The sequence below is a fragment of the Columba livia genome, chromosome 2 (assembly GCF_036013475.1).
Source record: "Columba livia isolate bColLiv1 breed racing homer chromosome 2, bColLiv1.pat.W.v2, whole genome shotgun sequence".
Taxonomy (NCBI): Eukaryota; Metazoa; Chordata; class Aves; order Columbiformes; family Columbidae; genus Columba; species Columba livia.
In genome coordinates, this window is record NC_088603.1 from 126,692,877 (window position 1) to 126,714,079 (window position 21,203).

Sequence of the window (21,203 nt, forward strand, 5' to 3'; positions counted from 1 at the left end):
GCTGATATTAAAAAAATATGTACTGGATAAGTGGAGAACAAAATTCCAATTGCTTTGATTTCACTATCATTTGAAAAGTGGCAAATGAATGGATATGTAAGGCTAGACCCTAGATGTTGAAGATAAAGGCAGCATGAATCCAATAAGATAGGATCAAAGAAACATTGGGGGAACCACTTGATATTCAGAGAATAAGAAATCCATAATTTTAGATGAAATCTGTCTACGATTTTAGTTGGCATTGCACAAAAGAGAAATGTCTTTCATAATCTCAGTCCTTAAAGCAAAGGTGTTGCTGAACTGATGTGAAGTAGTCACTGGCAGTGATTTACCTGGACCGTCTTGAATAAAACCCTACTTCATATCTCTGCCAATAGATGTCCACATATTTTTGTCCTGTGCCTAACTGTGTCTGGCTGGTGCTATTAGCTTTGTTTATCAAGCACTTAAGTGTTCTACAAACGAAAAAAAAAAACACAAACCAGTATAACAGCTGGTTATTTTTCTCACTAATAATATGTTAGATTGGTTGTAGCAAAAATGCAATGTTCACTGAACAGAAGGAACTGCATGACTGTAAATCATTAAACACTTACTTCTTTCACGAACCACTGGCAAAAGGCAGGGCCAATCCACTCTCTTGCATGAATCCCACAGTCTATCCACACAGCTTTCTTGTACGGCCGTGATCTTTTACCTAACTTGACGTATGAATATTCATAGAAATAACAATAGATCTCATGACATTAGTGAGACATAATAATGACAAAATAATAGAACACTAGAAACACTAAGCCATTTTGAATTTCCCCATAGGAAGGAACACAAATTTATTGTTTTCAAAGGTATGGCCAAGATAATGATATGCAGGTATGACAAGATAATGAAGCTGATCTATGAAAAAAGACTACAAGAAAAGTGGAATCTGTCAATTCCTCGTTTATGAGGAATGATATCATTAAACATCACATGGAGCTGGGTAAAGAAAAATGATGCTAGAGGAATAGCCTGATGCAGAATCAAATTTTCAGAACTCTGCAATAGCAGATGAAAAGGAAGTACATTGAAAGTAATTTTTTTTTTTGCGTCTTGCTGACACCCTGTACTTTGTGATACTAATAAAATGAGTTGAGAGCGCACAGCCCTGAAACTTTGTCAGTAACTAAAGAGGAACCGTATGTGGCACATGCTGAGAAGGGCTCCGCAGTTCTCTGGGGTCCCTCTCCAGTATAACTGCTTTCCATTTTGTCTATAAACACAAAAAAAATCCAATTCCCTTAAATCCAAATCCTGGTAATTGAACTTCTCCTGAAATCTATCTCCAGGCATATCCAAGCCAAATAAACAGGACTTGGCTTTTAGTTTTCCAGCTTTTAATGTTTCTGTTTATTAAAGATGACATTCAGAGAGATACTTAGATCTTAGCAACTCGTGCTCAGGAAACATTGATAACCTGCATCTCCAGTGTTCATGCACTAACAAAAGTAACAAAGTGTTTGTCCCTGATTCCGGACTTTAGTCTGGTTAATGACTATTTCGTCTTTACCTTCAGTACAAACAGTGGTCTCCCTTCATAGGATTCTCCAACAGAGAACATGTGAACTAGATCTGAATGAGTTTTATTCAGATGATCCATCCAATCCTGGATCTGAAAATACAGAAATAAAATTGTTGCTTCAATCTTCGCATTTCATGGGACGCAATTGTAACACATTTGTTAATCTCAGCTCTGAGTCCTCTGTATATTTTTGGATTTTCCTGTAGTTTTTCTTTTTGTTGTCATGCTTGAACTACCAGACTAATCACTCACTGAAATCTCTTATTCCATTGAACACGTACTTTAAAAACAAAACTCAGAAGTTGTCCAAGACTGTTAAATGTAAAGATAAACCTTGAATATAAATATTAAAAAAATATACATATTTTCAAGAAGGTGCCTATTTTTGAAGAAGAAACACTTAAAACACTTTTGAAGATGAACAGGTAACCATAACTTGTAGAGAGAATGCAATTTTAATCTTATTAAAAACAACGGTGTAGCAGATAAGAGGAATAATATGAATTTTCACATACTTCTTCCAGAGAGTGATACACTTCGTAGTTATACGCAGAGAGGGACCTTCGATTCCTGTATGGCCTCTGTCCAGTTTGGTTTTCTATTGCTTTCTGTAGGTCTGATATGAGAATCCTAGGTGGAAAAAAAGATAGTGGTGTAACTGTAAAACTAGTAGAACACAGAGGATAAGCAGAACAATAATCACTGTTAGAGGAAATACAGCAGAATTTAAACTATCCTGACATTACTTCATCTGTTATATTTTGACAATAGAGTGCTTCAGGCTTACTTGAATATATGCTGCCAAATAAATACTCCAGCTGCTTTGACATGTAACACTGCCTTCAAAAAACACAAAGAGCTTATTAAGCAAATAAAAAAGAATTATGTAAATAACATAGCCAATGTGAAGAAGAAATCTGTTTATGGAGCAGCATTTGCTCGTCTTATAACCCTGTTATACTACATAATTAAGAATCTTCAAAAATTGATTTCAAAACCATAAATAAGAATCTTTTTAGGCTTAGAAGAACATGTACATACTTTCTCTCACCAGTTATTTTACTGGCATGGGACATTATGTATACCTACAGGCTGTAGAGGCAAAACAAAAATATTAAGAACTTGGTGGCATTATCTTTTTATCTGAAACACAACAAACAAAGAAAAAATCTTAAGTGTGGTTTGTTGTTTGCATTATCTATTCTGTAACAGTTTTGTGCCAGATATTTTAAAATAACTCAGGAAAAACATTAAATGATACTAAGTGAAAACTAAATATGCTTGCATAAAAAGAAAGAGCTTCTCCACATTAAGAGCAAAATGCAGAGAGAGTGGTGTAAGCTGAAAACTTTACTCCTTTATGACAAAACCTAATAGTGACACAACTATAAAAATGTAATATAGAAAACAACTAAAAAGAACTATATTGAAGAAGCTGGAGCATCCATCCTTTCCATCACACAGTGGCAGGAGCTGGGAATATCGTCACTGACATCAGTAACAACACCACTGTAAAACTGAGAGTAAACCTTGTGCACCACCTTTTCCTAAAGCATGGCAATGTGTAATCACCATAGCACTAATTCATCATTCCTGTAAAACAATGGTCACATTCAACCTTTTAAAGTTTTATAAGCCTTAGCTGCAATGATTGGAAAAAGATGGAAAGAAACTGCATTCACTGTGATCTCAGCTCAACTGTGCAACAGATACCTCAAAGATATTAGGTCTACCCACATCTAATATCGAAGTAAATGTTATTCCCATCTCCAAATGTATTAGTGAAGTAATTGTATAATTAGGAATTACATTGTTCTACATCAGCAACTTTCATTAAGCAAACTAAGGGCGTATAGTCTTGACTTGCAAAGTGCTATACACTCTAAGACCAGCACTATAAAGCATTTAAGCCTGTAGTTAGATTAAACCAGTGGTTTTATTGAAGTCATTAGGACATCTAATATGTTAAAAAAATAATTGCCTGCTTTGCTGAATTCTGATTAGTCTAAGTACCTACCAGGATCAAGCTCTGTTTATTCACTTCTACAATAATAGATTTAATTTCACAATTCCAGATTGTTTATGCATCTGTACTCCAAATGAGATTTGATAATCTTTCTTTACTCTTAAATGACTGTGTACTTTGTGTGTTTATAATACAAAGGCTCTTAAATGCCTCAGGTCTGAATCCAACCTAAGTGGCTTTGTTGCCAGAGAACTTATTAATAAAACTGAGGCAATTTGGTGCGGTAAGAGTTTATCTGATGCCTGGCTTGTTTTAATGACTGTCTTCTTGTCATAAAGTCAAACACTGGGACAGATAAGCCTGTCTTACAGGCAAGGGCTGGTCACCCTGTTCATTATTAGACCCGCTTAATGCTTCCTGTCTTTAGAAATTTTTCATAATTTAGGTAAGTGTCACTGCCTCAGGCTGAAGCTTCACATGGTGTTTGCCTCAGATTTTCTGGTTCCAAAAGGGATGTAGCAACGTAACCCCTTTGCAAACAGTGTGTCAAAATATAAAATTAAAAAAAAAAAAAGAAAAATTGTGAATCCTGCCAGCTCTTGCGGAATCACAGATCTCAGGCCTTGTCAGAACAAGCACACGCTCATCTGAAGCTTTGCAGGGTTTTGCTTCTGATGGCTGGGACCCAGCAGGCAAGAAGTCCGAAACATGCAGCAGGGAGGCGAAGAGGAGAGCAAAAGAGCTCTGGAGCTGACAAAATGCTGCCCTGTTTCCTTCTAGGTACACACGACTTGTGTGCCAAAGGACGTTTTCCCTTGGAAAATGAATGAAGAGTTGTCCATCTATTTGTAGCGCGCTGTTTCAGGCAAACTGCAGAGACCCTTCGCTCTCGCAGTTCTTGCCCTCGCATGCTCTGCCTTGCAACCTAAGCAAACGTCTTCAGCTACAGGGAGCATTTATAACACATATAAAGTGACCTTCTGTCATTCCATTAAAGGTGATTACTGTGAGCAGGAACAGCAGCAGACATGAGTACAACTGTCAGGGCATAGTAATTAGGGGGACTTTATTTTGTATAAGCACAGGAAAACAATTAGAGAAATCCCCATCTAATTTCTAAATGCAAAAAAAAATGAAGCAGTGTAGAGCTGACATGAAAGTTGCTCTGAAATTTGGCTACCAGGCCTGCTTAATTAATTTTCTAATGTTTGGTTTTGTATTTTTAGAATGACAAATTACAAAGAGACCATTGCTATTATAAAAATGGAATTCTGATAATAGTACATATAATATAAAATGTGCGTTGCGCCATTCTTTTCTCACTGAGAAATAAGTATAAATAGCTTCATATAGGGCTTTATTCAGCAAATGTTTGAGAATTCAAATAACTCCTCAGCTGATTACTCAGATGTGTCAGCATCTCACTGAAAAGGCTTTAATGACAAGGTCATTACTCTGTCTAGTATGATCATAGCAATAAATACGAAGTATATTCCAAAACTGTCTTGAATGCTTTTAAGAAATGCTATAAATGATATGTGATCCTGAGCATGTATTTGTTCTGTATGACTTGTGCTGGGTCACAACGGAGAGTTATAAAACAGAACTTGTACATTCCTGTATAATTCCCGCAGAAGGCTTGTCTCTGTGTGTGCAGCACACTTGTAAACAAACCCAGCTCCTGTTAAATACAGAGAGAGGCAAACCAGGCGGTAGAATTAGTAATTACCATCCCTCTCTTAACAGATGTGATTTCATATACATTGAAAACACTTCAGCTTGACTCCAAAGGAGGACATTTAATTAAAACTGCCTGCCTGTGGGAGATTTTCTGTTCTCCCATTAAAACGGTTGTTTTCCTGGCAATGTCTCGCTGTCTGCCAGTCTAATTGCTATGATGTGGAACGTATTTTCAAGTGCACTTGGTGTGGTAGCCACAGCCCTGCCTTGGAGGCCCAGTCTCTGGAGCGAGGCACAGAAAGGGAAGCACAGGCTTACGTGTACGGGATGTTTGCTTGCTGGAGGTAGGGCAGCAGACTTCGGGACGCGTTCCATGGTACTCGCACGTCGGTGACCATACCTTCAACGATGTGGAAGGGGCTGCTGGGCTGCCACAGGTCCACCTGTAGTGCAGGAACCAACCTGTAATTCATATGCATTCAGTGTAGGTGGGGAAATCCAGGAGACGGCACGCTTCAAGCTATGTAGGCAAACACTCTAGGCATGGTACAGACAACAAAACTGTATTGTCTGGTCCAGCTCAACATCTATGCTAATGGAGCAGATTTTGAGGAATGATTGTGTCCAGCTTACCACAGCTCTCATGGGAGACCTGCCAACAGGAAGAGAGCACAGTCTCAAGAATGCTTAGACAGTCTCAAACAGCCTGGAACAAAAGCTACCTCCACCTTCATGCACCTCCCCACACTACTATGCATCCCTGTGTATTAGCTCCAACAGAGTTCATGACTCTTTTTTATTTCAAAAGGTATTTTGAACACTAAAGAGAGGTAGAAAGCGTGGCATACACCAGTGTTGTTTGCAAAGTGTACTCAAGTTTTATTCTTAATAATAAAGAGATCAGAGCTCGGTAAGAGAAGGTCACCAATATTCTGAAGAAAGCTGTGATCTACCCAATAATTTTATATGAAATGAAAAAATAGCAGGATTAAGATGATAAAATGATTACAGTCTTGTAAAAAACAACAGCTACTACATGATAGCACAATTATTAATGTGCTATCTCTATCTGAGCACACCTAAGGGATGCTTCTTGCCCACCGAAATACACTTGGAAATTTTAGCCCAGAATATGAATTTTTAAGAAAGCAAGAAATTCTGCAAACGAGGTTTTGGTGGTCAGTGTCCTGCACACTGTAGCAAAATGGTGGTGTACCCCTCAGCCACACCAACAACCGATGCAGATACTGTTCATCAGAGGTAAGAACAGTTCTTCCTCACACAGTGCGAGGACAGTGGCAAGAACTCAAGTCAAAGAAACCTCTTCCCAGAGCTGCTGAATAGTCACAGGAGACTATGGAAAGGAGTCTCAGCAACAAGCTCTGTGTCAATGTGACAAATATGCATGTCAAAATGTACAGGCCTTAAAAATATGTTTGTGAGATGAATACGAAGAGGTGAATTGGTGGGGACTACCATGTCCCCACATTTCTTAAAGAGAATTTTAAAAGAATTAATAATTTATAATCATCTTCTGAGGTTTATTTGAAACAGCTGTGCCAGGCCGCACCTATGAAAGTCATGGATCCAGCTCACGAGCGTCCCTTGCCTTACTTGCTGTCCAGGTTTCTAAGAAGGCTTTTATAATCTGTATTTTAAAAGCTCCTGACTTCTTCTACGCCATACAAACTGTTTTGGAAATATCTAATGCATTTCACCTGGTCTTGCTATGAACCTCATTTGAGAGGCCTTGAGAAAGAACATTCAGATTACCAAGACGGCATCTGACGCTGAACCTGATGCTACCTCTTCAAGCAGCAGTGACTTTAGTCCAGTTAATCCAATTAAATGCCTGCTACTTTGGATGGAGAAAAACCAAAACACGGGGGCAGCCTCTTCTCCTCCTGTCAAAACCACTCTTTGTTTCATGCAGCCAAAATATTGTCTGTGGCTCCATGTGAGGGTGGTGGGTGGGCACAGCATCTTTTGAAGTCTAACACAAGGACTGGCAAAGTTCAGGAGGCTCGTGAGGCCGAGAGCAGCTATGACAGATGGTCAGCAGAAACCAAACTCATGAATTAAATGGTGCTAAATGCAGCTTATAAATAAAGATCCTCTCACTGCACTAACACCTTATGTTTGTTAGTTTATCTGTCTTTCATATTTTGATTAATTACAGGCATCCACTGAAATTCCCCTCTAATTCAACACAGTTGATTTCACATATGGTCAATTAGAAATGTGTATTTGACTTTTTAAGATTTACCCCTAAAAGTACACATCACAGAGGGTATATTTGTTGCTCTTGGTTTAACAGCATATCAATCAACTCAGCCTAAGACATTTTTATAAAAATAACAACAAATTGCTATACACCAGTTAAGGGCAACAGAAATGAAGTGTCTCCTAGCCAACTGCATTATCTAAGCAGGAAAAACTGGAAATAAAAGCTACAAAAATGAAAAAAATCACAGCCGAGATACATCTGATAATTGCCTTCATTCTTGATAATAATTTATTTTGGCTGAATTTCTCCATCATTGTGGAGGGGATAAACCAACCAATATTCACACTATTGGTTACAACATCAACAGAGCTTTTTAATTTTGGAGGTATTGTAATTGTCACTCACAATACTGGTTCAATGGAATATCAAAAGCAGAAGTAATCTTCTTTTAACTAATGAAATCAGCTGTATATTGCACACTGCTATCCTCTTCTGGCAAAAATGCAATATTTCACTGCTGGCATTGTCCTGGAAGTGAGACAAAAAAATCCCATTTTTAGAGTATGAATCACTCCTCTTCAATTCAGTTCCCTATTTGGGTAGTTTGGTTTCATTTGACTCCCGCTTCTTATCCTTTGCAATGTAAACAAAGCATTCGGTACTCATCTGGGAGATGTTACCTGTGCTTTCCAAAGCACCACTTCAATTGCTGACTTGATTTTACTTTATAAAGCATATAAGAAGCAGCACATTTATCCAACAGACATCTTATTTATATTGCAGCTTTCAGTTTGTCCTTGGCGTGACACAGAGACAGCGCACGATAACTGACAAACAGAAGATGGATTTCAGAGCAGGCATGTTTGGACTGAGCAAGTCCAGCTTTCCTTTACTCACTGTCAACTTTAGGAGACTTCATCATTGCATTTCTCATGGATACTGAGGGCTCTGTCGGAGTCATCACTCTTCTTTCAGCATCGTTCCTATGGCAAGCATGCCCTGGATTTCCATGCTGGGCTCTGCTGGATAGTGAGTGGTAGTGATATCAATTGTTCTCCTATTCTCCTTCCTATCTGTGATGGGATGTTGTTATCCTCACATATTACACATAAGGTATTCTATGGACAGTGTACCTGTCAGTGCCAAAAGACATTTATTTGCTGTGTGGGTGGTGGGATGTGCTAGGTGGGGGAGGATTATTTAGCTACCAAAACCAACAGATGCAGAAATCTTACAGAACATCCTGAGCACACAGCCAAATATTTGAACTTCAAAACGCACCTGCAATCTTGAGGCTAGAGGAAAGGAGATATGTTTTAGTGTATGTCTGCAAATGTAAATATTCTCATTTCCTTTGACTGGGCCTTGCAGAACTGTCTCCTTTTGACATCCTTTCCTACCTGTCAGGCGCAGGTTACCTTTAAAGTGTCTTGGGATGTTTTAAATCTCTGGAAAATAAGCAGAGCCTAGGAAGGATTTTTCAGCAGGCTCAGACTTGGGACCTGGACACCAATTACTTGGCACTGGCTACTGCACCCAGGTGGGACTCCAGGTACCTGTTCTTGGGGACAGTGGTGGCTCTGCAGTTGCGCAGCAAATGCTCCTTCCCAGAATCTCACTGGAAACATGAACATCCAGGCCCACTTTCTATGAGAATAAATGGTATAGAGACACCTCCCTTTTCCCAGAGGATTTAAACACATTATTGCTTTATTTAACAAGGCAAATATAAGACATAATTGATCATGACTCCACAGTAAATATGCTTTTTTAACCGCACATTCTTTTTTTCAACCTTACTCATCCTATAGAAGTCCCTGGGATTCCACTTGTGCTTAGGAAAGCCAACACTCTTTGTTTCTTGTAGGCAGTTTCTTTTTAAACTGAGGTGTTAAAGTCAGCTGAAGAGTACAAATGTATCAGCTCTTACCTGGACACCTTCCAAACTACACCAACCCTGAACTCATCAGTCATGTCTCTGGATTTTGGTCAGCGTGGTGATGAAAAGTAAACACAAGGCAAGGGGACAATTAATTTTAAAAGATTTGGGTGCTGAGCTAAGATAATTCAGAATTTCTTCTGAAATTAAAAATGATGCAAGTAATTTTCCAAAAAGACAAACATTTCCTTGGTGTAATCCCACATATCACAAATGGTGTACATAAAGCTCTGTTGCCCTGCCAAGACAGAAACCAGAGCAGGGAGTTTTTTTCTTCACTAGTTCCAGGTTTTCCTCCAGCTTGTTTTGTGCCTGTGGAAAGGGAGACCAAGAGGACACAAGTCTCCTTGCTTTTCCCCAGGAATAGACTCATGGCTACATAAATCCCACACTCCTTTCTTCAGGGCACTGAAAGAAATCCTCAGCTTCTTCAGACCATAAGGCTTAGCCCAGCTCATGCTTTGTAATTAAAAGCCATTTGCTCAGCAGTAGCCTCCAGTTGTTCCTCACTACCCTTTCATAAATGGGTATTTAATTTCCTCTTCTATTTAGCCTGAAAGGAAGATGCTTAGCACTTTCATCAAGTCCGCGATCGTGTATCAATCAAAAGACATGACTCGTGCTTGTCACTGAAAACAGCTAGAATAATTCTGCCATACTTTACACTTAGTATCTGGACAAAATTGCTTCTATGATTTATCTGTGTTATACCCCATGAAGACAGCAATTTTGATATGCTTTATTTACCTTGCAATTTCTGTTTTTATACTTAGTGAGTTGTACACAGCAATACATGTGCCAAAACTAGCCTTGCCATTCACATCACTACAAAAAGATTTCTTTGAGAAATGTTGTCAGCTGTAAAGTTCCAACTATAATTATTTTATGATGCCATCAGTTGAATTGGCTTGGCATTTTTGAGCCTCTTGTAAAAGGGAATGTACAGTCAGTAATACATGCCATCATGCTCTTTGCTCATGGGCTCTAGAAGCATGTCATGGGCTCTCTCAGGTTGTATGGGTTTTCCATTTACATTCACATGCGTGTGTATAGACACGTGAACAAGCTAAGCAGTGTTGAAACTCATTAGATATGTTTTCAATTAGAAATCTGATAGGAGAACACAGGGAATAGATGTGGAAACCACTCTAGTCTCAATAACGTTGTCAGCGGTCTGACTGTCAAGGGCTTCATCACATAAAACGCGAGAAACATAGTTACATATATGTATATACACAAACAGCCCTCACATGTACACCTATAAGGTGCAACAAGATGACATTTTAGGCTTCTTTTGGTACATTCACAAAGAATGAATGAAGACAGACTCCTGTTGGCACTGACACTGGTGGATGATTATAGCTGTTCACCTCTAATGTCCTCACCCTTGCAAATATTTTCAGGATTAGGACTGATTTCATCCTCACTTGCTCCTGTCAATGAAGGAACTTAATTGACAGCATGACTGCAAATTAAATGTGGGACTCCCTGTGCATTCTAAAACGACTAACAAGGTAGCCCTAGTTGCTGGTGCAAAGTAATTTAAGTTTCTGATTGAGCACACTAGACATTTTATTGGCTCTATCTTTTCAGTATTTATTTGCTTTTCAGTGAGAATGGTAAGAATAATTGTGCCAATAAATTGGGATTGATTCATGGGATTGCAGTAGCCATAACACTGGCAGGAACAGAATGTGAACAATGCACAGCTTGAAGTTTTGAGTTTTGCGGGTCTTTGTGGAACTGTAACACAGTAATGGTCTTGCCACTCTACTTCCACTAGTATAATTTTACACTGCAGAAAAGAACTCATAGGCTATTCCTCAAGAGAGTCACTGAGGAAAAACTCATACACAATTATACGGTAATTGAATATCCGTTCTTACAAGTACAGATGCCACTGGGCTAAGTATATGTGAAAGATGTGAAACAGTCTTTAACCGACTCATTAAAAAAACTCAACCAAAACCCTATTTTGTTTCTTATTAAACTAAATACGGCTTGGTTCATTTTGTAGTTGTTGCTGCACTGCATGAGAAACGGGACAATAAGCCCTGGGTCTGATCCTGCTTTCACTGAAGCAATAGGGCTGTGCTGATGGCTTTGCTGAGCCTGGATCCAGGCTTGCTCACCAGAAAAAGAGGAAGCAGATTCCTTCCATCTCAGAAAGTCCAGGCTTTCGGCGTCTCATGAGAGTGATACACTCATTACCTGGGCTCTCCTGTTTCATCTTGCACCTTCCTACTAACATTTTCCTGGAACAATATTTTTCTTCTGAGCCTGACATGAGATTTACAGACATGTATTCTGATAGACTGATGAATAACCTCTGTTGTCACCTGAAGTTCCCTCTGCATCTGAAATATTGTATGCACATCTGACTGGTACCCTAACTATGAGTTAGGGTGAAATCTGGACCGATGACTAAAGCATCTGGCTATTTAGACATATTTGCTGTGTGTGCAAAGTAAAATGTACACAGCCCTGGACACTGAACTAATTATTTCCTTCTGCAAAGCAGGAATGGCTCCATTTGGGCCGACAGGCTTTTTTACTGCTTTTTCAGATGGGCTTTTGTTCTCTGAAGCCCTTTTCAGCATTTGCCTATGGAGCTGTAAACTATCAGATTTATAGCCAAGTGATCCTTTTCCCCATGAGATATTTTTCTGATTCCCTGAACTGCAATGACAGGATCAATTCAGGGATTACAACGGATAAGCAGCTGCTGTAGAGGCTAGAAAACACACAAAAGGCAACTGGCATTGTGGCTTCAAGGCCTCCAAGTCTGGCTTCTCCCAAAGTTAAAGAAGTGCCTGGCTGTGCCCAGGAATTTCTTTTAAAAAAAGCTACTGAAGAATGAGTGGTCTAACTCCATTATGCCAGGAATGCTCACAGAGCAGTAGCTTCTTTGCTGCCTATACAAACAGCCTGATACCAGTCAGCCGTGTATGATAAAAGGGCTTGTAGACCACCGATGGAGTAGAAATTATCAGTCAAGGCTCAAATCAAGTAGTGCTTCAAAACTAATGCTTACAAAAGAAAATTCCAGGGCAGATAAACAGCATCTGCTGGGTATGAGGGCCTGAGCAAATCCTGGTTTCTTTGCAAAGCGCTTGGGAATGCGACATTTGTTTGTGTCAGTCAGGTCCAACAGAATTAAAAACTTGAAAAGACTCATAAATCAACAACAGGCTCCTCAAATTGTCTCCTGAACAAGAAAGAGCAGGAGACAATAAAAAATCATTGGAGAGGCGTATGAAGCAGAAGTACAATGGATGGACAAGAGAAGTGCTGGGGTACAAAGAGTGGGCAGCTCTGTAATACTTGGGTCACTGTGATGCTATCCTTCTAAATAATTCTCTTTTGTGTATTGACTACTGTAACCATTTGCAAATTATTAGTGTGAAAACAGTTACCCTGCAAAAAGGTATTTCTGGTCTTAAACACTAGGTCAGGAATATAGATTTGTACTGTATCTATAAAAAGCGATAGTATATTTAAGAGCAAAAGGCTGCAGCAGAACATTTGAGACAAGATCGGTGCCTGCGATTGTGTTAGAGCAGCAGCCAATCCAGAAACTGTGACAGTGATTTACAGCTAGAAAAATAAAGAACTCCACGAGTTTGTACTTCAACTGCTAAAGAGTTTACTGCATTTTCGTCTATCACAACCATATGAAAATGTTCCTTAGCATTGCTATGCAACATATTTGTCATCTTACATGAAAGCTGGAGGAAGAGCTCCATCATCATTTACCCCTGTCACACTCACCATCATACCTGCTTCAGTTGTTTTTGGCACAGGGACTGTGCAAAAGGTGTTCAAAGGTCTGGGGCAGCTGGTGGGAAGCAGAGTTACCAGGCTCTTATCGTTCTTCTCCAGAAAAACTGGAAGCAATGTGATGTAGAAACACGCTGGAGATGAGATCCATATGACTGTATACATACTGATGGCACCTCCCAGCTGCCACTGCCTTTGTCACTTAGTGAAAACCAGAAACTGGCACCTCCTGCCTCAAAAGAGAGCATGACTCTCTGTTCCCCGCCTGCCTCATTTCTTACGACCTCAGATATGTATTGCCCTAAGAAAGAGTTGCAGACATGGCAGTGCAGGAGTCTAAGAGCTTTCTGAGAACTCGCTCTGGAGAGATGGTGTCACTATGGCCCTAGAGTGGGGGCTGGTGGGTCAGGGAATGTGATCAACACTGCTTTGCCTGGCAGGGACAACAGTGGCCAGAGGCAGTGGCTCTGCAGGCTGCGATGGTGGTCGATCAACTTTCTTTTTGCTTGGTTACTGTGCATGAGTTTATTGGTTGAACACATGCAAGTTTAAGCAACTTTACAGAACTCACAGCAGACAAATTGTCATCTGTAAGGCTATTTTTACTGGCGGTGCAGGTCTACATGCTATGTTCACACCATCAGGGAAAAAAGCAATGTTTTGTCACCTGCAAGTTAACTGAACCAGTCAATGAAGGAATCAATTTATAACAATGATTAATAACAAAGAACTCTGGGCAATGGAGCTACAGACCAAAACTAATTTGTGGAAATTACTCAGCAAGTGATTATGACTAATGTGATTTGCCTTTGGGCAATTCACGAACCAAAAGTTAAATGTGTGGAATGAAACATTCATTATCCATTATTCACTCAGTATAGGCAATGGCATTTGTATCGAAGCAGAGCCTATACACTTCATGCATGTTTCAGGGGTTTATTACACTAAGAATTATATGGGCTTTTTTTTTCTTAAAAAAAAAAGGAGCAAATATCCCTCCTAAGGAGCTCCAGATGCTAAGTTTAAAGCAGTCCGAAGGGACTACATCTTCTGTAAATGTGTATGAGTTAGCCTTACAGCTCAGGTATTGGTACCAGAGCAGTCCTGTTTGAGATCAAAAGGTTTCCATGTGGACTAAAGCCCCTGGGTATTCATCCAGCTTCTGTGAGTTTTGCACTTACTCTGTGGCAAGGCTGCCACTGCTGCCCATGGTAATCACTGGGGGCATATGCTAAGATACTTCAAATACATCAAGCCATACAGTCAATTCCAAGATGATCCTTCAAGAAAGGACTCCTTTTGTGTCTCATCCCCTTCCCAAAAGGGACGGACCTTGCAACCTGCTGATCTCTATGGCACTGACTTCAGCACAGCAGAAGACAAAGCTCTCCCCACTTCTTTCCCCATTACCCTGGAGCTTCTTTCTTTTTGCCAAATCAGGTGAGGCAAACAACAGCTCGCTTAATTCCAGAAGGATGTAACAGATTGGTACCTTCCCACCACTTTCCTACATGGGGCATTTAAAAATTGTAATCTGGCATGGGTTTTCCTTAAGCAAATCTGTCAGCAGTGGGATCACTTTATATTATTCCCATGAAATATAATGCGCCTAAATGTCGAGCAGGCCACAGAAATAAAGCACCTACACTAGACTGTAAATGACGAAGTCTACTCAGGAAAAATCAGTGATGAGGGCAGTCATTAAGAAATAGGTATATAAAACAAAATGAGTGAAAAGACACATTGCCACTCTTTCTAGTGCTTGTTTATTTTCTTCCTGATTGTTTTCCCTTTGTCCAAACCAGTGGAAGATAAGAAGAGGTATCTTTGCATTTGCTTTATTCTCTGTTTGACACTGAAATACGCTGCTTTGTATTATATTAGGACAACCAGAATAATTTTCTCAGACCTCTCTGTGATAAAGGCCCTCAGAAGGATATGCTCATTTGAACTGGAGAGAGATGAGTTTTCCTTTTAATTCTTTGGATTATGAAAGATACGCCAGAGGCAAAGGCTAATTGCCTCTGCATTACGAGATTAGATCTTAAAGGCAGAAGGAAGTGGCTGGAAAAACACAGAACACCAAGAGTTTATAGTAAAGCTCCCTGCACCAGACACAGTGAAGAGGGAGCCTGGTATTGTCTCCTCTTTCTCTCACCAGAATAGATGGTCTGTGGTAGGCGAGGAAATCCTGCAACAAGAATATGATCCATTTGTGCAGAATCTACTCTGTGTTTGCACTCTCCTGGGAATTTATTCAAAACATTGAACATGGATCACGCTGGGGGCAAACTGTGCTCCCCAAACTTGACTTTTCCACTCCAATTTCTGTGATCCTTCAGGTTGACTAATGGGGGACTAATCCTGACATCACTATGGAGGATAATGTTTGGTACCTTTGAAATATAACTCATCTATAATAGACCAGCTTGAGAGGGTAGAGAAACATATGTCTGAATTTACACCCAAGTGCACATATCCTTCTCACTCTGAGAACAAAAAAGTAATGTAACTTTTATTTTCACTGGCTTTTCTTGCTCTTCTAAACCTGACAATGCTGGAGAATACTACCAGGCCATGTCATAACTCAGGTTCAGTGGAACTCCTGAAATGGCTGTAAATAAAACACTAATATTCTTCAATAGACCAACTACTTGAAGTTAATCCAAAAATACTTTATTGGAAAAAAAAAACCCAAACAAAAAACCTGGTGCTATTTGACAGTTACGTAGATACAAAACTGTTGTGTCTTCAAAGGATCCTGGTTCTGGCTCTATTTTTCCCTTCAGGAACAGAACATGTGAGCAATATAACAGGTTGGTATTAATTTACTGCTCAAACCAAAATGGATTCAAAGGAGATGCGTCTTAAACCAGTTCTGGGTTTTCTGTCTCTAAAATGTAAAAGTCCAAAGCCCATTACTTGTAATTATAGCAATTTGTGTATCTCCGTTGACCTTGCTGTTCATACCTCTGTTGTTCGTCAGGCATACTGTGTTCAGACAACAGCAGGACTATAGCTGGGCTTTGTTCACAGCATTTTTTTCCATTATTGGTGGGGTTTTTTTTGGAGTACTGTCTTCAGTTTTCTCCCAAGCACATTATCAGCATTTTTCTTAGAGACTCATATTTAAAAAATTAAATCTAAGTCCAGTGTCGGCTTTGTTTCCAACTCTGGAAGTCTGAGCTCAGGGGAAGGACAGGAGAGACTGACACAGAGACTGAAAACGTTGCACAACTCTAAATACATGGTTCTTCGGAAGGGCTGGTGACTTGCAGCTGCTACTGCCTGTGGTTGGTATTGTGAGTACCTGGCACTTCTGAGAAGTGCTGCTGTCAATCCACCTCGTCATGAGTGAATAACTCGAGATTTTTGGGGGAAGGTAGGGGGCAGGAGCCGGGGGGAAGACAATGAGAAATTAATGTTAAACATACCCATTACTTGTTAGCTCCCCAGGTGTCTCTTTCTGTCTGACCCCATGTAGATGGGCACTGAAGCAGCTGCACATGGAAGAGCCCCAAGACCTGAAACGCAGCCAAATGACCTGAAACGCAGCCAAATCCAGCCTGTTTTCATGAAACTGGGTGTCAATACTCCCTCTCTTTTTTAGCCTTTCCTTCAATCTTCTCTGCTTACTACCTCATCAAAATCAATCGCTTTCTAATTAACTACTCAGATTCCGATGTAGTTTGCCAAAATTTTATTATCCTACTCTCAGAGCTACAGCATGCAATTATTTATTTAAGTTTCTGCTGCTCCCACTTTGATGGAATTGGGTGAAGGAATCTCTTTCTGGGAGCCTAAGGGAGCTCTGTAATGAGAAACAGTTGCGGGAAGGTGAGTAACCCTTTTGCTTTGCAGGGTTTGCAATATGAGGAGAAAGGAAAAAACACATGTGCTCTCTCTTTATGTTCCTGCATCCAGGGGGAAGAAATTAATGCAAAAACCAGCTTCCACATGTATTTCTTGGGTTTATGGTAAGATTTTTTTCCTAATTAGGAGTAAACCAATTATCCTTTTTGGTGTATTACAGTAACATTCACAGTTGAGGGTCAGGCCCTTAGTAAGCACTGCAGAAACAAATATATCACAATATTCTTTAGGAGAGCTGGGCATTACAGTACAAAATTCTATAATACATAGCACTGAGACACAGCCTCTGTTGAACACTGAAATTCCTCATGCAACATGTACATAGGTTGGATGTCTTGAGAATGGGATTTACAACAGGTAGGATCTTGAGTGGAGAACTAACTGAACACATCGTTAAGAGGTGATGAAGAGAGCCTCAGCCTTCCTACTTAAAGCTAGGAAGGCACCAACGTCTTGACTGCTGGAGTATTTGCAGCATTGAGCCTTCTCCTGGGCTGAGGAATCTAAGGTAGCTCTGTCCACTTTCTTAAAAAATGGTAGCAAAAAAGCTTGATCATAACTAAAAGAGGGAATGCTTTTCGGGAGGGTGTAAGAGCTCTTCTAAGATCTTTATTTCATTTGATCTGGTATGGGGACTGAAGTTTTATTTACTTGCATCCAGATGTTAACTATTGGATAAGAAAATTAGATGCATCTTCATTATTTGCATCAGTGAGACCAAAATAATTTACATGAGGTTTCAACATGGAAGACAGAGGAACACACAGACTGCCCAAGAATTTGCTGGACCTGAGGGCAGTGAGCAGCCCAGAGGTTTTGCATACGCTCCCAACACTGTGGTACCACTGGTGTTCTGCTGTGACCCAAAACTGAGTCATAACACGGGACTGCCAAAGTTACCACCATGTTCCTTTGTATATGTCCATACAGCTCTTTCCAGCCACACACAAACGAAGGCTTGAGTTCACTGGGCCAAACAACTTCAGCCTCTGTTCCTGCTGCCTGCAAGGCTGCCCATCAAACTCCGCAAGTACAGGGAGAAATCAACCATTGCCCGCCAGGCTGAAGTGGAGTATGAGCTAACACAGGTGAAGAAGCACAGCCTGGGACTTGCGTTCAGCTCCTGGAACAAACTCAACATGGTGATGAAGTTGGTACCTCCCTGGTTCTGCTTTGGTTAGGCCGTGTTTTGGAGACTACTAATGACATCTGTCTCCATCCCAGGGACTGAGGCCAGCACATGTGTGTAGTGCAGTCCTTCCCATGCCAGAGGCCTGGCTTATGGGTGCTCCCCATTCTCCTCTGAGGTCATGGGCCACCCTGCTGAGAAAAGACCATCCCTGCTGGCAAAGCAGCATGCTGCAGAGGGCTGTGCTGCTACAGTGGCACCACTGCTTTTCCCTTATATCTGCAGGAAAAGGCCATTTGTCTTGCTATTGAGTCTTGCAGACGCTCTCTCAACTGCCTCTGGAGAATTATTTTGACAGGGAGATTCTCAAACTGAAGCCACCTCCTTTATCTGATTCCTGTGTGTGTCCACATCTTAAATTAACTCAACCTTTTAAATAAAACCATTGGCTAGATAATGAAGCATGCAACTATGTATGCTAGCAAGAAATAGAAGAGCAAAAAAAGCAAATTGCAAGTATGGCACGTATATTATTTTAAGGCAATAAGTGTTTCTTGTTAAAATTGTCAGGCATAATGAATATAAATCCTGCACTATTTTATTGGGAAATTAGGAATTTAATAGGCAAAGGCTGCTTTCCAGAGTATAAAATAGCTTGAAGTGCCAAATGAAAGGCATGTCAGTTAACCCACTACAGTCTTCAACAAAGATCAGAAAAAGAAGATTAAAATAATCAAACTCACCTTAAGCCTGTTAAATGCAGCCCTCAGGATGTGTGTTTCCCTCTCACTCTCAGGAACAATTCGTATGACTTTATCACTGCCAATAACAGAACATTGAATTGACACTTTAAGGCTCTTTGCAGCAGCAAAATGCAACAATAAACAACGTTCAGATAGCTACTGTACTCGTGCTCTTTTTTCAGCATCTGCAGAATGTTGGGCAAACTAGAGCTCTGCTTTTAAACCTGGTCCCTGTAATACACACTTTCATAGAAATGATTTGCCCTTTCCAGATTAGGGTGTCACCTTACCCTCCATTTCTATGTAAATGCTTTTGTTCATTCCTTCTAATTTAAGCCATTCAGGCTGACATCTTCCATATTGAATATCTGCCTCAGATCAAAACAGGTTTTTTTTCTTCCCAGAACAACTAATCTGTTTCTGAGGACAAGATTAGGTAAGATACACTGGTTTTGCATGCTTAGCCATTTAATGGGCTTTGAAGAGTCCAGTGTTTTCATGCATCAAAGAGAGGACTTGAATTTAGAATAGAAATGACCTTCACATCAGGGATATGCCTTATACTTTACCTATTAAAGCTTTAACAAATTTTGTGAAGTAAATCGCTGTTCACACATGCTCACAAGGTAGTAGTTAATAGCAGCTCATTTTATGCACTTCCTTTAGCAGATCTCAACAGACATAACTTTGAAATGGAAAACAAAAAACTGAAGAGCTGTCCATTCAGTGACCACCAGCCAACTATGGGAGGTTGGAGACCATAGAAAATATAGGGGGTGATAGCATAACTAAGACATCACCATCACAGTCCATAAGCAAGAGGGCTGAAATAAATTTGTGTGGCCAAGGCTAATTCCATCATTTTCCTACATTATGAGTTTTTGGATTGCTAGTGTTGATAATCACTACTTCTCTTCCAAGAGCCCTTGGAGATCATGCGTATCTTTATTTCTACAGTTCCACCCATTAGCCAGAATCTCCTTTAAAAAAATTTCTTTATCTCCAGTTTCCTCATTATCTGGGAGTTTTATGCAGTAGAATTTCCCTTGGCATTGAGGGCAGTCTGTCCCTTAAAACTCTCCTATTTTCCTGAAGCTTCTGAGTCTACTCAGAAGATACTGGGCTACCTAAAAGCAACACTGCTGAGGGTGCATTTGCTGGCCTCACTGTTTCAGAAAGGCTTCAAAGCTGCTTTTATACTCAGCAAGCAGGCACCAAGTCTAGCCTTTGGTATACTGCAGCTACAGCTCTGGTAGGACTCGCCTTTGTTGCAAGAATCCTTAACGCATATATAGGTAAGCACTAAATATTGTCAGTAAGTGGTTCGGAAGAATACACTGGTTGTTGGGTTCAGTACTACTAAAAAACACTGAATTCTGAAATAGCTTACTCTGCCTCTTTCTAGCAGCCAGTTTCCCTTCCCTGATTCTTCAGTCTTTTTTCTCCAGTCAACATCTGCTCCCTCTGGTTAGCCTCTGATCCTTCTGTCTAAGCTCTTCACTTCTGGTTCTCACCCCTGCTGAGCTTTCCTTGCAGACAGGTTCTAAGCCTTAAAACTCCTAAGTCTTTCGACAACTTCAGGGCCTTAAAGTTTTTGGTCCAGTTAGACTCTAGGTTATGGCTGCAGTAACACTGATGTACCCAGAGATGTGGACCTCAGTCCATTCTGCTCGGCTGCTGTTGATCTTACTTGACAAACGGTCGATGCACAAGAAAGATTTCTGAACCACTCTTGTTATAATTTGGCAGCTCTAAAATTTTAGGGGAAACTGCTATGCTTCTGAGCCAAGTTTAACCTCCTGTATAGGAACTTATACAGAAAGGAGTAAGTCCCTTAGAGTACTAGAATACTACAACTACTGCATCTTTTAACGGAAAATAAATGCTTTTAATTGACCATACATACAACAATGACATTATTTTCCATTACTCATTTCTTTCAGAATATTAAATTGCTATTAAGAAGAAAACGAGTAAACAGAACTGACAATTGCCCAGGACATGTGAAGGTGAAGTAACTAATAAAGATTCATTGGACATTTCTGGAAGGATCAGGACAACCAACATATGAAAACCAGACTGTAATGAAATAAATAGCTAAGCATGTGTTACGTGGCTAAAATGGAATTATGAAGGAACAGACATCACTTAGGTACAATCTTGAATTAATACACATCACTCTAAACTGCCTTGGCTTAGCTCAGCACTTCTGTCATTTCCAATGTGATGAAAAGACCTGCCTCGAAGAAGAAAATATGGGTGCTGTGACAGATTGATCACTTGACACATTGTTGGGAAATGCCTCAAG

General features: G+C 40.1%; 1 protein-coding gene across 3 annotated transcripts in view; it reads right to left on the bottom strand.

The window, feature by feature from the left end:
• CPA6 (carboxypeptidase A6) overlaps positions 1 to 21,203 on the bottom strand; it is a 78,459-nt gene that overhangs the window by 26,284 nt on the left and 30,972 nt on the right. Inside the window, exons 1-5 of one of the 3 annotated variants that reach the window (XM_021284114.2) lie at positions 18,896 to 18,971; positions 5,523 to 5,666; positions 2,074 to 2,188; positions 1,547 to 1,648; positions 597 to 701 (exon numbers count right to left, since the gene is read on the bottom strand). In XM_021284114.2, coding sequence (XP_021139789.1) covers positions 597 to 701; positions 1,547 to 1,648; positions 2,074 to 2,188; positions 5,523 to 5,602 — 402 coding nt within the window. In that variant the 5' untranslated portion in view covers positions 5,603 to 5,666; positions 18,896 to 18,971. Of the gene's footprint in view, positions 1 to 596; positions 702 to 1,546; positions 1,649 to 2,073; positions 2,189 to 5,522; positions 5,667 to 18,895; positions 18,972 to 21,203 lie in introns of those variants that run through there. The other 2 variants (XM_065053724.1, XM_065053723.1) reach the window with 2 other exon arrangements.